Genomic DNA, 13,103 nt, shown 5'->3' on the forward strand with positions numbered 1-13,103 from the left:
TATAGCTGAGCCCCCAGGAACATAGGCCACTTTGAGGCTAGACGCCCTGAGCACAGTGAGCTCAGTGGCCTGGCCCCATCACTGTGGCTCTCATCTGGCCAGCTGCCAGGAGGAGCCTGTCCCCCAGGGCCCCAGATGCCAGGCTGGGGTACAAGGGTTGTGTGGCAATCCCACATACCTGGCAGACGTGGCTCCCAGAAACAATGGCAGTGTCTGGTGAGGAACAGAGAAAGCTGGAGTGTGGGACTCAGGCTGTGGAAGGATCTGGACTGAGCTCAGGCCCCAGCCTTACACTTTCCTGGGGAGAACTGCAGGGTGAGGGTGGTGACAGAGGGACCCTGACAGACGCTGTTTTGTGAGGAGGCAGGTATGATCCTAGGGAGACGCTGGCTGACACATGGTTGGATGGCAGCTGAGCTGCAGGTCTGGTTGCTGAGGACCAGTATATGCAAAGGCACTGGAGTGGGCACTCCTGGGGCCTGGAGGTCGCTAGGAGTACCCGCGGGTGTGATGGACAGGTAGGCTGCCTGCACTGAGGACAGGCCTGCTGCCTGCTCAGTCTAATGCAGGAGACGCCTTGTGGGCACAGGAAGGAGCTGGAAGCTTTAAGTGAGCTCTCATGCAGCTCAGTATCATCTATTGCTTGGACATCAAAACACATTCACCTGGTTAAATTGTAAACATCTACGAGGTGAACGATGGGAAGTCTTCCCCTGCCCAGACCCCGCGCCCAGCCTCCCAGCCACTCCACTGCTGGTTGCTTCTGTGCCCTTGCAGCCTGCACCCCCGACGCAGGTGCTGGTGCACAAGCTGGGGCCCGCAGTCGGCACGACTCAGGACACAACCAAGGGTGACAGCCGAAGATGGGCTTTTATTTTTTTATTGTTTGTATAGTACAATCTCTGTGGTAGCAGAAATGTATGTACAGAAACAATTCAAATAAGAGTTCAGGTTAAAAAAAATTTTATCCCAAAGGATATTTTAACATATATGAATTTCACAGCTATATTCTACCCACACCCCTACATGTCACATACAGGCTGCTGGTCCCACCAGGATGACATCGGGGGTGTCAGGGAGCAGTGAGGGCGGGGAGAGCCAGCCACCGAGAGCCCTGGCCAGGGTTTTCTGTTCCTCTCAAGGGGCCCTGGGGCAGCCAGTCCTGCCATAGAACCGCCAGCTCCAGGCCGGACAGTCGAGGAGAAAAGGCTGCAGGGAGGAGACAAAGCCCTGCTGCCCCTGGGGAAGCAGGCAGGAGGCACGGGTCTGCACACCCCCATGCGGCCCTGGTCCGCCACTGGCTCTGAGCCAGGGTTAATAAAGTACATTCAGTGAGGGGAGCATGGCAGAGGTTACACCCCATTAGGGAGAGATTTGTCCAGACAACAGAACACACGGCAGGTCCCGGGAGCTACAGTCATCACACGGAGACAGCAGCTTGCACCCGCTGTGTGCAGTCTGCTTTCTGGAGCATTAGCCATTTGGACAAAAGGGTGAAGGAGCAGCTTCCGGAGACTTGTGGGCAGGCCACGGGCAACGTCACAGTCTGTCCTGTCTCTTGCCACTCTCAGGAATGAGCAGTGTCTACACACATTGTTACCTACAGAGAGCCAGGTACAGTGCTCACCAGCAGGGTAATTAAAGTCCTGTAAAAAAATCAACATTAACCGGAAGTGCCGCGGTGACGTGCTGGCTGTGTGCACGTCCGAGCAAGCTTCAGGCCGGCTCTGGACTACAGGAATCTGAGCTATCTCACTATTGCACTACGAAACTGTTTCTGCTGCCGGAGCTCATGTCAGAGGCCTAAGGAAATCGTAAACAAGATATGAAATAAATGTTACTCAATTTTAATAGTCTTTCATATCATACACATCTGTGTGCGGCGGTGAGCCATCCCAGCTTCTTGCCGCAGGGACAGTGGTCGGAGCAGAGGGTCCCACTGGCTCGGCTGCCCCACGCAGTCCAGGGATGGAGTGTATGAAGTCCTCCCGCAGTCACACCCCTAGCTTCCTCTTCTGGTGGAAATAGGCATCAAACCTCGCTTGGGCATAGTCCTAGGAGATACAGGAACAGCAGCCTCACCTGGGGCTCCTGCCCAGACCACCAACAGCGCAGCTCAGCTGCCCAGGAGCTCATCTGCTCTAAAGACATCTCGCGCTGTTGGCAGTGTTCACCCCACACCTTCACTTTAAAGGTGCCCAGTTTGTTCACCATGGCCAGCGTAGCCACCCCCAACCCAGAGAGGACCTTGTCTACATATTTGGCACTGCCCCGTCCCCGTCTTGTTTATCTCCAGTGTTCAACACGCTGACTGATGGATATTAACAAAGCTTCCTCTTTCAAAGCAAAAGGTCCCGGGGCACTCCCAAACATGGAACAAAGTCTACTTGGTCTCAGTGCATTGGACTGTGACTCCAATTTGCTTTAAAAATCCAAATTTCCCCAGTTCTTCTGCCTCATGGCACCTATGCATGCCTTACCCTCTGCCTAGAAGCAGAAATACAGGTCCGAGGAGGAAAAATGAACTAATGAACTAGTCAATTCCCACCTCCTGTCCCAAAGCAAGGTACTCACTCTTCCTCTGGGCCCCCTCCCCAGGACACCCTGCCCACACTCATAGAGGGTAATGAGTGTCTATGCCAAGGACGGTTCCTATGGTTGAAATAAAAAATGACAGCACAGCGTGATGCAAACTTCCTACAAGCAGGATGTCTAACTCAGCACAGCTCCCACCTCTAAGTTGGGGCTGGAGGCCAGAGAATGGAGTGGTAATGGATGCACCCCACACTACTACCCTCAGTGTCCCTATGTCAGGGGAGACTGAGGTTGGGGCTATACCTCTCAAGTCTGTATCTCTACAGCCCATCAGAACCACAGGCCCACACAGCACTTTCGGATGCAGGGAAGGAGGGCCTGCAGGCCCTGAGAGCAACGGCAGCCTCCACAGGTGGGCGCCCTCAGTCAGAGGGGCATAAATGAGGTGGCCTTTCTCCTGCAGCTTCCTGGCTGTGCCTGCTGTCTCAGTGCCACGTGCCTGGTTCAGGAACTTGCAGGGAGGGACCAGGTAACCCGCTGTACGGGGGACCATCACCTCCACCAGCATTCGAAACACTGTAACCTTTCCTCCGGGGAGTAGAAGAGAAAAACCACCCTCTAAACTTACCATGTAGCCAAACTCGATCGATGAAATCTTGGCCTGTATGATGGACCAAAGTGCCCAGAAGAAGTGAGAGGCCAGGGCAAATCTGTAATTACAAAAGCAGGAAACACACGTGAATAGATGTGTGGGACCCCATCAGAGGGCTGGTGAGGTCACTTCTATTGGACGGACATCCTAACTCATGTCCACTCATCTGGACGCAAACCATCTGTCTGGGCAAACTCCATGGGGTTATGTCCCACGGCCACACTGGGAGCACCACAGCCGCCCTCTCCCCACCTCTGGCAGGTGTGACCATGCCCAACTTCCTGTTCCCCACACGTGACTACATTCACAGGGCTCACCAGGAGGCCTTGGTGGCCATGCTGGTGAAGCCTGGGCCACCCAGAGACCCCGTGCTGCCCGTGTGTGAGGAACAGCACCCACACCCCCACCCCATCACCATCAAGAGGAAACACAGGCCTCTGATAGCTCACAGCCTGTTCTAGAAGGCGAGATGATGCCCTCACCACTTCCTCCCACAAGGAAGTGAAATCAAACACAGGACAGTGAGCCAGTGACCCCTCCAAGCTGCGCGATACCCATCACTAGAATCCAAATTCTCCTCACATTCATACCTTTGGGCCTCGTACAAATGACAAAAAGCTCTCATCTGAGGATGAGTGCTCTGGCTCCCTCACTAAACCCAGCCCTGTCTTCCTGGCAGTTCCCGACCCACCGCTGTCCCCTGGTACTACCCCTTCTGTGTGGGCCTCTCTACCTCCCTTCGATTTCCATCCAGTCAAGAACCAGAAAAGGGCAGTGCTCGGTGAGGGGTGTGGACACACGTGAACCAGGGAGAGGTGATCAGTGAAGTGGGGCACACTGCGCAAGGTGGGCCAAGGTTACTTCAACAGTCATTTTACCAAAGAATCTTCTAGGAGACCCCAAAGATTCAGACTAATTCAGGCCTCTTGTCTAAAGAGTCAAGTGAGTGAAACAACAGAAGTCTGGACCTTTGTAGAATTTAAACTTTCCAAGCCCTGCTTTGAGAGCTAATGAAAAAGTTAAAAGCAAGACTCAGAATCACCCGGCTGGGCGTGGCTCAGCAGCTGAGCATCGACCTAGGATCGAGGAGATCGCTCTTTGATTCCTGGTCAGGGCACATGCCTGGGTTGCGGGCTCAATCTCCAGTAGGGGGTGTGCAGGAGGCAGCTAATCAATGACTCACTCTCATCACTGATGTTTCTCTCACTCTCTCCCTTCCTGTCTCTGAAATCAATAAAGACATATTTAAAAAAAAAAAAAAAAGACTCAGAACCAATACACACAATTTTTAATTATTTTCTAAAGACGTATCATTAGATGGCACCCCCAGTCCATGAACCCCAGAGACAAGAGTGCACAGGCCTGGGTGGCCACAGCCTCGCCCAGCTGAGTCTCACACACGGTTAGTCTGGAACTCCATCAGTCCATGTGTAGGCCCTGTTCTCAACTGCTGACACCTGCACACACTCAGCCAAGAGAAGTACCAATGCTCTGTTTTTGATGGAGTACAAATCCTCGAGAGGTACGGTTATTAAGAGCTCCTAAAATACTCCATAGCCAGGAGGCACCCAACAAATTCTACATAGAGGAAAGCGCTCTTTACAAATCAGCAAAGGAAAAAAATTACCTGTTGATTTCAATCAGCATTTCTTCTTCTATAATGAACTTTTCTTCATTACTGAGGTTTTCAAATTCATTTGGGAATGCAGCCAAGTAACTGGAAATAAAATGGAGCTAAAAAAAAAAAAAAGTAAGGGCCAGTGATGGTTAGAAATCGACGCTGTCAGAAGCGCACACATCTAGCCCTTTGCGGTCGTATTAAATTTGGACATGGGTGTCATACTGGTCGGAATTAATTTCCATTGCAAGAGCAGTGATACATAACATGCAAGATTATGAAGGATAAACAAGAGAAATTATGAACTGATACATGAATGAATAGAGTTAAGATTCGTATGGTTCCTTGCTGTGGTGGCTGAGAGCAGACATACGACCGGAACGGTAAAAAAGCTTTGATGGCTGAGAGTAGACAAATGACCGCAAAGGGCTAGATCCCGTCTGAGAAGCCTAGAGGAAGCCTGGCTGAGCCTGGACCACCACTCTGCCCAGGCTGGGGGACTTGGGAGGTGCCCCTCAGCAGCAGTCACTGGGTTACAGTCAGTTCTAATTGGCTCCATGCCATACTGTTGACCAAACAGGTATAGGAACCTAAGGCTACTTCTGGAGAAAGTAATTTAGCTAGAATCTTTTTACTCTAATCCATGCTCATCTTTCCACCGTCTGATTGTAAAGCAGCGTAAGCCAGTCCCCAGCATGGCCACAGGCATGCAAGGTATGTGGCTCTAAGGTTTTGATGCTCCCTCAAAGTGGGAGCTGGACCAGAAAATGTGAAGGCCCCCCTAAGCAGCCATGATTATTCACCCACTATTTCTTGTAAAGTGGCAACGTCTAATTTTGATTTGCACATTTAGACCATGTGTGCATTAGGATTTAGGAGCTCCCTGGTTCTTGAGTTATTTCATACTCTATCAAACGGCAACAGAAGACAGCAAACCACCGAGCTTTCTTTTGTACACAAGAAAATGGCCGTCGGTCATCCCTTCCTTGTTCACTGGTTACCTAGTTTGAGTGCCCACACTTCTTCCTCCACCTTCTCTCCCTGTATGGCCTCTTCCCCCTTCCTTCTCTTAAATCAGCTTTCACATTCCACTACCAAAAAGCGTCCCTCAATTCAAGCACTGTCCTAGGCAGGGGCTCCGGGATGGGCCTGACACTCTGAAGAAAGCTCCACAGAGAAAAGATAAGTGCCAAGCCCGGCCAGTGTGGCGCAGGTGGCTGAGTGTCGTCTGTGCACTGAAAGGGTGCAGGCTGATTCCCGGTCAGGGCACATGCCCGGGTTACAGGCTCGATCTCTGGGAGGGGGTGTGCAGGAGGAAACTGATTAGTTTTTAAAACCCATACTTGAACCACTGCACTAGGAGGGTTAATTTCTGGGAGACACTAAATGCTGAAAACTGGCAAATGAAGACAGAAAGCTTGAGTTGAACCCTAGGCAGTTTTTCTCAGTGGTTAGAGTCAGCCTGCAGACTGAAGGGTCCCGGGTTCGATTCCGGTCAGGGGCATGTACCCCAGCTGCAGGCTCCGGCCCCTGGGGCTGTGTGCAGGAAACAACCAGTCGATGTCTCTCTCTCATCCATGTTTCTTTCTCTCACTCCCTCCCCCCCCCACTCTCCGAAAAGCAATGGAAAAAATATCCTCAGGTGAAGGGTAAAAAACAAAAAGACTTGAACTGATCGGAGCCCTAATGAAATGCTATCAATGACCCTCCCTCCAAAAAGCCCTGGGCCCAGACTGTTTTGCGAAAATCTATCAAACTTTCAAAGAACAGATATCACTCAGAAAATAAGATATCCCCTTACTGCCGACTCCAGGATGGTTTAACATTTAAAAATATCTCATTATGAATTAGAGACAGAAAAGCATGACATAACCTTTCTGCATTCATGAGGTAACCCCACAAAGATCAACACCTCGGCAAGATTTTTAAAACCTCCGAGAAAAAAGGAATAGAACTGCCTTCAATTCCCACTAAAATGAATCTGCCTCTGCGCTGAAGATCTCCCCTTACCGGTTGGAGAGTCCTCACCCCCAAAGCTACCCGGTTTTTATAGAAGTCTGATTTCTCTTCAGCATGGCAAGAAGTCGAATACTGGAGACTGGTGCTGCGTTCCCTCTTCCCCAGGCTTTCTCCCACCCTTCCTTCTCATGTAGCACGACCTTGAGGTCCAGACCATTCTGGACACTTTGGACATACCCAGGTTCCTCATAGTCAGCCTTAAAATACGGCTAGAAGAGAGCAACACAGTTTTGGCCCCACAGGAAGCCTGCATGCACTTGAACGGCAGCCCCTAGAGTGTGGGCTGCCCACAAAGAAGACTCACTGTGCCTGACTCAGCTGGGTAGGTGCCTAAGAAACACCTGCTCAGTTGGCTATGGCAGCAACTGAATGCACCCCTGTCCTCACCCCCAGCCTCCGCGAATGCTTCTCAGCAGGCGGGACGTTCCAGGAGGGCGGGTGGTGGAGCTGCGCCTGTGCAGGCGCGGGGAGGCGGGCTTCGTGCACTGCCCCAGCCCTGTCTGCTTCCATTGGCTACCTACTTATCCTCAACCCAGGCTTCAGCAGCGGGCTGAGGAATGGAAGAGAAGGGTTTCCAGGAGGCAAAACCTAGTCACTGGACTCCCGTAACTCAGGACAAGCTAGAGAACAGTTAACACCACAGCAGCTACTACATCGTGCTACCCAAGACGACTCCTCCCTGCACAGCAGGAAACAGAGGGAGGTCAGTGATCTCCAGAAGGCAGTCAGAAAGCAGAACAGAGGCTGAGCTGTTTGGAAAAAACTAGGAAGTACAAAGGGGACTTGGCTCCTCTCTGAATGAATACAGGTATCTCTGGCACAGAGCTGGACTCAAATGTCATGTTTGTGTTTACATTTAATGAAAAAACATTTAAAGCAAAAGCGTTTGCCTAACCATTACACAGTTTAAAATGAGCATCTTTCAAAATGCACATATAACCAACACTAACTACATAAAGCTGACATGGGTAATTCACCAACCAGCCAGTGTATGCACACCAGCCCTACCTGCTGCTTCCTGGTGGGGAACTTAAGGATGTTTGCTCTGAAAAAGGGGTACTTCTCATAGGAATAATCATACATCCACTCACAGAAATGGTTTGCAATGTCGAATCCCCTGAAAAAGAGGTCAGAAATTCGGAGAGTGAGGCAACCTGCGCACCATGAGGCTCTGTTTACAGAAAGAGGCTGAGTCATGAGCATCCCTCCCAGAAACGAGCAGACTTCCTGAGGTCCCAGGAGTACACCTGCTCCAGGGACAGGGACAGCCAATGGGGCGTTACCAGAACCACGGCCAACAGGAGCAGCAAAGCTCCACCCAACCTGCCGCTCAAGAGCAACTGTGCAAGAGCTTTCTCCTGCAATCAGCATTTTTACGAAAAGAACCAGATTCTGGATTCTGATCACACACAGCCCTGCTCCCTCTAACACAAGCTAAGGACAGGCTGTGCGTCTGCATGCGGCCATTGTGGCACGGGGACAAAAAGCATTGCTTCCAGAAGACACGTTGTAACTTACAATGGTTTTGTTATCTGTTTTCCCTATAGGTGTTTTATACACATATTCAAATAAAACAGTGCTGGAGTGAAAACATTGGAACACATTACCTGTAATTATAACTGCTGTACTCAAAGTCGATGAGCATCAGTCTCTGCTTCTCAGAATTCTCTCTCCCTTCCAGCAGTAAGACGTTACCTGCAGAAAAGTTTGCATGACATGACTTTCACTCTGGGCAGGTTTCACACTCGAACGCACAGGTTCTGACAGCAGAGCCAGAGTGTCCCTGATCCTTTAAGGAATGCTAACCACGCACAGAGCAAAGGTGACTGCCATGCCGGTGGCTCCTGGAGCAGCACTGTCCTGAGAGGTCTGGCCTTGACGGAAGGCCAGGGGTCCCTACCTGTTTACAGCAGCCTCAGAGGAACATGGCCCTGGGCTCTCCCTTGGTTTTCTGGAGCAGTGTTTGCCAAGTTTTTCACATGGGGAACAAAGGGAAATGCCCATTTGGTACATTGGAGCTCTGGCTAGCCAACACCCCCCCGGAAGCCTGAGGTGGGGATGCTGGGACGCTGTATTCTGGTGTCCTCCCAATGAGGATGCCAGGGGTGAGGTCAGCCTCCACAGGGCTCCGGGGACCACACCTGGCCCCAGTACTTGGCCCTTGCGAGGTTTTCTAACCAAGACCACAAGCAATGTTTGTACATTTCCTTTAGGGCTGAATTCTGGGCCAGGAATGAGTTGGCTGCCACACTGCCACTCAGGCCTATGTTCTGAGACCCTCACAACTCTACACAATGTCCAGCATCTCAGTCCCCATGGGGTGGTGTGTGAGCAGTGCTCGCCAGAGCTCATTTGTTGGCCACTCCCTCTCTAGGGATTCTGCAGGAGGCACAGTTTCTAGGCTTTTCAGCAACACTTTCTGTTTCCACTGGCCAAAAACAGGAGAAGTGGAGGCAGATGCCCACAGCAGAACAAAGCGAATGCACAGCTCGCATTCTCCCGTCCTCTCCACATGCTGCCATCACTGGCCAACTGACCTCCCACACACACAAAATTGGTTGATGTGGCCACAGGCTGTTTGACTGGACTTGGCCAGCAACGGATCAGCTAATTAGTAAGAGGTACTTGGCTTAAATGAAGGTCTTACTGATGACTGGTCTTCAATAGGGACTGTTCTATAAAACAAACTGCTCAGCCTGGCCAAGGGCCCGAAGGTGAGCCGATGTTCTGAGAGCAGGTGGCTCTGATATGCTGCAAGGGGCTGCTCACTGCAGAGGGCTGGACCCAGACTGACTGAGGCGGTCCTGCCTTCGTACTGCTTGTTCAGGTTAAGAGTCCTATGTCTACAGGAAGGCGTCAAACACTGAACATGTGGCTTAGGAAGTTGAAGGCCTTTAACCCAGCTCCCAGTTTAAGTGAATATTCTGATTTTTTTCTATGAATATATTTTTTTACAAAAATGGGATGATATCCTACATGTTTTTCTAAAACTTGTTTTTTTCCTTTATTGCATCCTGGAGATTTTTCTGTTGGCGGGTATGAAACTCAACTTGACTCTCTTTTTTTCTTTTTTGAGAATTTTTATGAGTTTATTTGAGCCAAACTCATGACATACTGAGAAGCAAGATCTCAAACGCTCCCGTCTTTTAATAGTTATGCAACACGTCATGTCTGGCTGGGCCATAAGTTAATGCCTCTAATCCTCTTTCTTCCTGGACACCCGGCATTAACCATACGCTCCGGAAGCAATCTTTCAGTGTGCGCGCGCGTGCACACACACAGAGTGGGTGGCAATTCTTACCTTCTTGACAGTCATTATGACAAAATACAACTGGAGATGGAGTGGATTCAAGCAATGATCTGGAAAAGGAAGGTTTTGCTATTACTTATCAAACCTTTAAGAAGTCCAACGCAAATAGTCCTGCTGTCTCAGCAAGCCCTGCTCTGCATTAGTGCTCCAAACAGCACATGGCCTCTGGGTAATGTCTGTCATGTGAATTCCCAGCCTGTCCCCATGGTTTGATGTTTTGGTTTGTTTCAGAAAAAACCTACTGCCTGTGCTCCACTGCCCTAATCACCAACCGTCCCTGTGAAACTGCACTCCCTCAATGAAACCTTCGTGGATGACCAGAGAATTGACATCACTCATATAAAACTAATTCCAGGTGACGAAAGCCACTGTTTAAACCCATCCTGCACAACCACCAAATGTAAATGCCAGACCTGAGGCAATGCTTAGTAAGTGATTACTGACAGCTGCTTTAGTGACTATGAATATTTACATTTCTGGACACGTGTACTTTCTAAGTCAGGAAATGGAAGCAAATACTGACCTCAGGTTTTCCAGTTCCAAAGGCAGGTTGTAACTGAGGAACCTGTGGAGCTGCTTCACTTTGGCCTCCTCGGTAAACTTAACTCTCAGCACTTGATTTAGGTACCTTGCAGGAAAGGGGAGAACAAAAAGAGCATTGCTCAGTTCATGGCCTGTCCCTGGGCTCTAGTTACATGTAACCACACAATCCAGGGGCCCCCCATCTCAATGACAGGGAAAGGAGAGGGAGCGGGGCCCAGGGGCCCTGGAAGGCAGACTTCCCGCCCATCCACCTGTTCAGTGGCATTTCTGCAAGTCATCTTTCCTGGTTCAGGAACTGATTCTGTCATGGAAGAAAGATCTATTCATGATGCAGACACCACCAGCTAACAGCGGCGCACCAGCACACAAAGGAAGCCTTCTGACCACATGGCCAGCTGGTGCTCACCTCTGGTACCACCAGGAGCTGTCAATGCAAAACTAAGTCAGAGAAAAGCGATCTGACCACTTACTTTTCCATTGTTCCAAAAAGCCATTTCGGTTCCTTATTGAATGGCATTTTCATACCATGAAATGTGGCCATTTTCTCAGCTATTTCTGCAGAAATATCTGGCAAACTTAATTCTTCAGTCTCTAATCGCCGGCTCTGAAATAAAAAAGGGAGTTAGAAAATGGCATTTATCCAGGTAAACCAGGAAGTGTGAGTTCACACAATCTCTATGGAAGAGAAGCCAAGGTTTGTGGGGTGACTAAGTATCAGCCAGTTCACAACATTTCCTTAAGAATGGGCACGGTGCCCAAAGATCACCGGCAACCCAGCAACTGCCAGGGCACTCAGTGAAGGGCAAGCAACCTTCAAAGGTCAATTTCATTCTGAACCTTTGGCTGAAAGTCCTTCTCCCATCTAATCTATGCCTGCCCTCTGTTCACTCTACCCAGCACTAGGTGAAAAACCCCAGGTCTCTAGCAGTTTATTAGTTGACCCAGCATCTAGCTCCTTCCTCAGCTGGAATAGTCCACTCTCACACATGCAGGTGAGGGAGTGCCATGAGCTCAGGTGAGTCATGTCCCATTATTCACAGCAGTGTCCCCAGAACTTACCTAGCCTGGCACAGAGAAGGCTTTCAACAAGAAAAAGGCACCCAGCGAGGTGGGCTTATGCCCAGCTTCCCAACACAGCCTGAGGCCACATGTGTGGGGCTGCCCTTCCACAGCCACTCATGGGAGCTCAGTCACTTAAGACCTGTTCATCTTTCCCACACAAACTACTGGCCTACAGAAACCCGGAAACATTTCTCTGAAAATCCAAAGTGGGACAGCAAAGGGGTTAAGAGCAAGTGTCCCCAAGCTAGATACCCACCCCCCTCAACTTCTGGCTTCCATACGCATTTTAAAGCTCCACAGCTAAGGGTATGTTACTTATACTTCTGCGCCTCATTTTCTGGTGTCTGTAAAATGTCAACATGACATGAAGTCCCTGACAGGGCTGCTCTGAACTAGCATAGACAATGTGAGTGAGGCTCTGGACCAGCACCTAACTAGGGAGTGTCGCAACAAGTGGCAGATGCCCTATGGTTGGGGCTAAGGCCCGCTGAGAGCATCAGGCTCACTCTTCTCAACTCTGGAAACTCCACAATGACCATGCTGTGACAGGGACAGGGCACTCAGCTTCTAGTGGCAGGACACCAGGGACTAATTAAGGCAGCTCACTGAGCTTTTAGAGCTCTTAAAAAATGCCAGTAGCCCTGGCTGGTGTGGCTAAATTGGTTGCAACGTCATCCTGTGCACCAAAGGGTGGCAGTCAGGGCATATACCCAGGTTGTGGGTTCAATCCCTGGTCAGGGCATTTGCGGGAGGTGACCGATTGATATTTCTCTCTCACACTGATGTTTCTCCCCCCATCTCTCTCCCTTCCTCTCCAAAAAACAAAACAAAACAAACCTGGCCGGTGTGGCTCAGCTGACTGGGCATCGTCCTGTGCACTCGATTTCCAGTCAGGGCACATGCCCAGGTTGTGGGCTCGATCCCCAGTAAGGGGAGTGCAGGAGGCAGCCAATCAATGTTTTGCTTTCACATTGATGTTTCTCGCTCTCTCCCCCTTCTTCTCTCTAAAAATCAATTTTAAAAATCTTTAAAAACAATTTTTTAAAAAAAAGAAAAAGAAAAAATATAGGTCATTTACTATTTCAGACCCCAACATCTCAGGCTCCTGTAGTGAAGAGACAGAAACCAGACGTGAACACATCTTACCGGAATAAACTCCTCCAGGCGGCCTTGCGGAAAGATGCCATAGAGCTTCGGCCCTAGAGACCTCTCTGCAAGAATGGCGAACATCACGCTCTCCAGAACCATGGCCTCAGCCCCCTGAAACATGGCAACAACCCAGACATTAGCGAGGGGTGACGTGGGCCAGGCATCAGAGTGCTTTCCCACGAGCAGTTTCATCAGATCCCGCACCAACTCCATGA

At 50.2% G+C, this 13,103-nt stretch overlaps 1 protein-coding gene across 3 annotated transcripts in view; it reads right to left on the reverse strand.

The window, feature by feature from the left end:
* Nucleotides 1-864: 864 nt before the first annotated feature.
* Nucleotides 865-13,103, reverse strand: part of CHKA (choline kinase alpha) — a 40,471-nt gene continuing 28,232 nt past the window's right edge. For all 3 annotated transcript variants that reach the window (XM_087822046.1, XM_087822045.1, XM_087822047.1), the window contains 9 exons: nt 12,886-12,999; nt 11,148-11,281; nt 10,658-10,762; nt 10,126-10,184; nt 8,432-8,519; nt 7,833-7,941; nt 4,815-4,921; nt 3,164-3,245; nt 865-2,054 (listed from right to left, as the gene is read on the reverse strand). In XM_087822046.1, the coding sequence (XP_087678172.1) occupies nt 1,995-2,054; nt 3,164-3,245; nt 4,815-4,921; nt 7,833-7,941; nt 8,432-8,519; nt 10,126-10,184; nt 10,658-10,762; nt 11,148-11,281; nt 12,886-12,999 (858 nt within the window). In that variant the 3' untranslated portion in view covers nt 865-1,994. The remainder of the gene's footprint in view (nt 2,055-3,163; nt 3,246-4,814; nt 4,922-7,832; nt 7,942-8,431; nt 8,520-10,125; nt 10,185-10,657; nt 10,763-11,147; nt 11,282-12,885; nt 13,000-13,103) is intronic.

The sequence above is a fragment of the Miniopterus natalensis genome, chromosome 11 (assembly GCF_054644295.1).
Source record: "Miniopterus natalensis isolate mMinNat1 chromosome 11, mMinNat1.hap1, whole genome shotgun sequence".
Taxonomy (NCBI): Eukaryota; Metazoa; Chordata; class Mammalia; order Chiroptera; family Miniopteridae; genus Miniopterus; species Miniopterus natalensis.